Source organism: Oryzias melastigma, linkage group LG4 (genome assembly GCF_002922805.2).
Source record: "Oryzias melastigma strain HK-1 linkage group LG4, ASM292280v2, whole genome shotgun sequence".
Classification (NCBI taxonomy): Eukaryota; Metazoa; Chordata; class Actinopteri; order Beloniformes; family Adrianichthyidae; genus Oryzias; species Oryzias melastigma.
In genome coordinates this window covers 10510215-10515398 of record NC_050515.1, presented here as the reverse complement: position 1 = coordinate 10515398, position 5184 = coordinate 10510215, and the positions used below count along the sequence as shown (strand labels likewise).

At 32.3% G+C, this 5184-nt stretch overlaps 1 protein-coding gene across 2 annotated transcripts in view; it reads right to left on the bottom strand.

The window, feature by feature from the left end:
* Positions 1–6: 6 nt before the first annotated feature.
* tbxa2r (thromboxane A2 receptor) overlaps positions 7–5184 on the bottom strand; it is an 18232-nt gene continuing 13054 nt past the window's right edge. For both annotated transcript variants that reach the window (XM_024278967.2, XM_036211507.1), the window contains one exon: positions 7–802. In XM_024278967.2, the coding sequence (XP_024134735.1) occupies positions 488–802 (315 nt within the window). In that variant the 3' untranslated portion in view covers positions 7–487. The remainder of the gene's footprint in view (positions 803–5184) is intronic.

Genomic DNA, 5184 nt, shown 5'->3' with positions numbered 1-5184 from the left:
TTTAAAATTTAAAAAAACACTTTAGAAAAAATGTTATCTTAGCAGCAAGAAAAAAAAAATGACAAAATTCTTGTTTGACTTATAGAATATGACACATTTTAATAACACAAACTTCTAATAAAAATAAAGAACATTATTATATTATGGTAAACATTCCTATTTCTAAAATTTGCAAAATCACCAAAAGAAAAAAAAATTAAACAAACCAAAAATATTCAGTTTGATGAAACTGCAAACAGTGCTTTCAGTGCATTTGTCCATTTTCACTGCCATGTTAGTGATGGCCGTCCAGTTTCCTTTAATGAAGTTCACCAAAGGGAAGAAAACAGTGATTGAGAAATATTCTTGCTATGTAGGCATAGTCTAGTTCCTTTGATACAATCTAACCTATACTCTGGATTTATATTTTGTTTTAAATAGTGAAAGCTAAATACAATTGAACAGTTACCCTTAATCAGAAGAAATTAATCCACTTAAATACAAATATTCACTTATTAGAAGCTGTTGGTAGTCTGGTAGCTGCAGGCGTCTCGTTTGACTCCACCTTTTCCTCGGTGACCAGGTGGTTCTGGACTGAAGGCTGAGTGAACCTGCGAATGGTCCCTTGGAAAGATGGGTATAAGTTCATCACAGAGTTGCTGGACCAGTTGACGCGAGGGCGTAATCTCCGCAGAACCGCCCTTCGAAAGAGGATGTAAACCCACGGATCCAGGATCTGGTTGCAGGTGGCGAAGCGGATCCAGAGGAGGAGGTATCTGGGCTCAGTGGACTTCTTAGAAAGAGCAGTTTGAGCAATGAAGACCTGATTTAGATAGATTGGAAAGAAAAGGTGTAGAGAGAGAAGAACAGTTAAATGGAAGAAAAAATTACAAAAAAAGAAAGATTAGTGAATAATTAATCACATCCTTAAGCAGATTAGTTGCTCTGTTTCACAAAATCCTTTATAATTTGGGGATTTTGTGAGATCTCTTCATGCTAAATAGGCTTCTTTTAGGAAAACAAACTCATTGACAAATACATTAAATGAGACAAATGTTCACTAATCTCATTTGTTTCAAAACTTGCCAATTTTAAGATAAATATAAAATGATTAATATTATTTGGAACAGTTTTCTCCTGGTAAAAACTGTTGTTTCCTCTAACTTTTATTTGGTGCAACATTTTTTTGTGATTTTCAATTCAAGTTTAAAAAAAGTCAAACAAAATCTTCTTGTTATTTTTTTCCACGATCAACTCCAGTGATTCTGTTACATTATCAAAGTGTGTACTGTACACACAGACAGTGTTTTTCCTGGTAATGATGTCAAGATGAAGACTAGGAAAAAAAAACGGAAACATTTCCTGTTTCCTCCTGGTTAGCGTTGCAGGCAAATTAGCAATAAAAGGTAAATCATCTGACAATGTAGGCCGATCCTCTTCATAAAACTTTGTGTGTCATGTTTTGACCTATAACCTGAGTGACACAGCTGTCACAAGGGAATCACATGACAGCCATCTTTGAAGTATTTATGGTCTCTTTCTGTAAGAGTGTCAATAAAACCTCCTAAAATTGTTTGTCCTCATATCCTCAGTGTTTGATCTCATGGTTTTGAAACATTATAAAGTGAAGAAAATCTATAGCATACCAGCACTCTGTACGGTTTTTGTGGACAAAAGGCAGTAAACTCTAACTCTAAAAGAAGTAGATGTAAACTTCTACATGCGACAAACTGATCTGGCTCATAAAATTCCTGTAATATGGGTTTTATAACATCTTTCTTTGCTAATTTTACAACAAATATGTCAGAATTCCTTCAATTCTCACTGTATAGTGCGTTCTCGATTTTGTAGTGCTGTCCGAATCTACAATTCCAAAATCGAGACCCTAGAAATTTCCCAGAATTCTCTGCAAAAAACCAGTGTGCATCAATGCTCACTAGATTGGGGAATACAATGAATAATTTTTGCAAAAAAAAAAAAAAAGGGATTTAATGCCTGTTGTTGCAGATATGAGACAAACAATTTTGGCTCAAAAAATACCTAAATACAGCTTCTACTTATAAGAAAAAACATAAGTGAAACTTTTACTTATTATAGATGTTAAGAAATTCAGACGTTAAGAAGTTAAATGTATTTTTTAATTAATCATCAGCATTTTTATTATAGTTTGATATAATAGTTCTTGTATAGTTGTGCTTGCTTTGATCAGGCTTTCACTTTGTGAAATCTGTGATGACATATACACTATTTAAAAAAAAAAAAGTATTGAGGACTGTGTCTGAATTACTTTTAAAAAAACAGGGCACTAATGAGACCCACTATGCACACTTTGGGATTAGGAAAACACTTCTGACGTCAAAAGACTTCTAACCTCTTCTAAAGGTCGATGTTTTTATGAATACAGCTTAAACAAGCCAGAGAGTCACTGACCTACTTAAGGCTGAATCCTAAAATTAACTCAAGATGTCAGTGTTGTGTTCAAAGACCCTGACTAAACTCAGATGTGAATGTGTTTTGATGACGCCAAAGGTTACTGTCTCACTTTTTCCAAGAAATATTATTCTTTAGAAGTCTTTTTTTGCAACTTTACAATTACTTCTATAATTTAAAGCAGTTTTTTGAGGCAATCCTTAATGTTCTTTGTTTTATTATTATTAAATGTTCACACATATTTTTTTATTATATCACACAATCGAACATAAGGAACCTGAAACTATGCAAAAAAAAAAAAAAATCTGATTAGTAAATATATTTATTTTTTGTTTTAATGATTAAAACTTGGATGATTTAAAAAATAAATAAATAAATATACATATTTTTTTTAAATGACATATCATTCAAATACAATAAATTATGACCTATATTTGCTAATTTAGGATAAGTCCCTCCCCACTCCCTAACTGCTAAAAACTACATAGTGCAGGAATATCTAGTGCCCTGGATTTTAAAAGCAATTTGGACACCATACTCATTGCTTTTTATTTATTTTTTTTTTTTTAACACGACGAATGTGAAACCACTGAGTTGCCAAAGTAAACTTAATAAATATGAACATTTTATGAATACAATTTTTGAATCCATTGTGTTATGATGATGAAATTGAATGTATGTAAATTTTCTTTTTTAAAAATGACAAAGAAAAAAAACACAAAAATTGTTGGAATGCAATGCATTGTGGTCTGTTTTTGCCAAACAAGTGAGCATCAATAAATTCTGGTTTTTGCAAAGACATCTGGGAAATTTCAAGGCAAACTGCTATGTCTGAATTTCCTCCCTACTCCATAACTACTAAAAAATATTTATAAAACTGGACGATTTTAAAAGTAATTTGGACACCATGTTCATTTATGTCTTTTTTTAAAGGGCAAATATGATGTCATCAATTTCCGGAGTAAAAAAAACCAAACAGATACGAGCATGTTATGATGACTAATTATGAAACAATTATGTTCTCATGATGAAAACGTTGATAGTTCCTTAGAAAAATACATTTAAATATTTTTTTTTTTTTTTCAAAAAAATTGTTTGAAAGCAATGCATTGTGGTCCATATTGTCAAATCTTGTGAGAATAGATCGATGCACACTGGTTTTCAAACTCAATTTTGAAACAAAAGCACTATATAGTGCACTAATTTGGACATAGCTTGTAGAGTAAGTTTTCAACATAACCAAAATAGGATTAAAGATTTAGTGAATTAGGCAGGACAAAAATAAAATTAATATGTTAAGTATTTTTCCACTCAACTTGGAAAACCTTTTGAAAATGTGATTTTAACGTTTTTCACATGCCAAGAAAAGTACATTTAATTATATTTCCCCTTAAAGCTGAATTCACAGTTATAATAGATGTTTGTTTTTACATTATGTTTTAAAACACATTAGTTGTCTAAAATGATTTACTTTTATGACTTTACAGTAGACCAGTAGGAAAAATGTTGGCTCTAGAGTTCTAACTCTGAAAAGTTTCCATGAAGTCGTGACTTTATGGCTGCAGATGTCATTACAATCATAAATATAAAACAGTTTACTTCTTTATATTAATTGCGGGACTGATTTCAAAAATATGTTAACACCAGGGATATAAAAAAAAGAACAATCCATAAAGGCAAAATAAAACTAGAAGTTAGTGTCCATAAATTGACCTATTAATATTGCTTCAAGTATTTTCTTGTGTTTAAGGAGGAAAGGATTTCTGCAGCTCTGCTTTAAAGTCATATTTCAGTGTTCAGATTATAAAGCCTTGAAAAATGAATCATGAATGACTGTCTTGAACAAAGTCAAACCAGAAGTACACCATCTGAACATCGTGTGCATCAAAATGTGCTCTCATTCCTGCTCTGAAGTTCATATTTGATGGCATGCAACTGCAAAACTGCAGTGTAAAAACAAGACGGTCAGTTCTTCTCCACGGTGAGCACTGATGTGATCGTTGGTCAGAACTCACTCAGACTTTGGTTTCTCTTAGTGGTTTTCAGAGCAAGTTCAGCAGATTATAGAGATGAAAGGTTGTTTTTTGTTTTTGTTGTATAACTCATGATCGACCGCCTTAAATGCAGTTGTATGACGCAGCACGAAATGTACCTTTCAAAATAGGTAAAATATATATATATATAGCATAAAACATGTCTTTAACTGGTTTCGTACTATGTGAAGAACTTTTCCCTAAATTTTATTTTTTGGCACAAACGGTGCAGTGCTCATTTTCTACCACTAAGAGGTGCAGTTTTGAGGCCATTAACATATTTATTAAGAGTAACTGTAGCTGCTTGCCAAGAAAGCAGCTAAACTATTTTTGTACATAAATATACCAATAGGCTAAAGATGATTATTTTCTTCTTCTCTTCAGTTTATTGTCGTTGAGGCTGCAAATCTCAACAATTACTTTCTTTTATGAGAAGTTTAGAATAGTTGGAAAGATTATCTTAAAGTATTATTTCAGCAATTAGGCTAACTGTCAATAGATTTCTATCTGTGAAGGGATTTGGCTTCATTGTGTTTAAAGAATAACAGTGCTAATGGTGGGAATTTCCTTTAAAGGCGTTGTTTCACTTGTGCTCAAGGATTAAAGTGTGTCATTTCGTGTCACAACATAAGAGATGTGTGTGATGTAGGATGAGACCAGAATTCTCAGATTAACTTGTTGAAAAGCAGCAACACTAATGAGAAGTGAAGCCTGCAGAGGAATGCAGAGAAAAGGAGGCTCA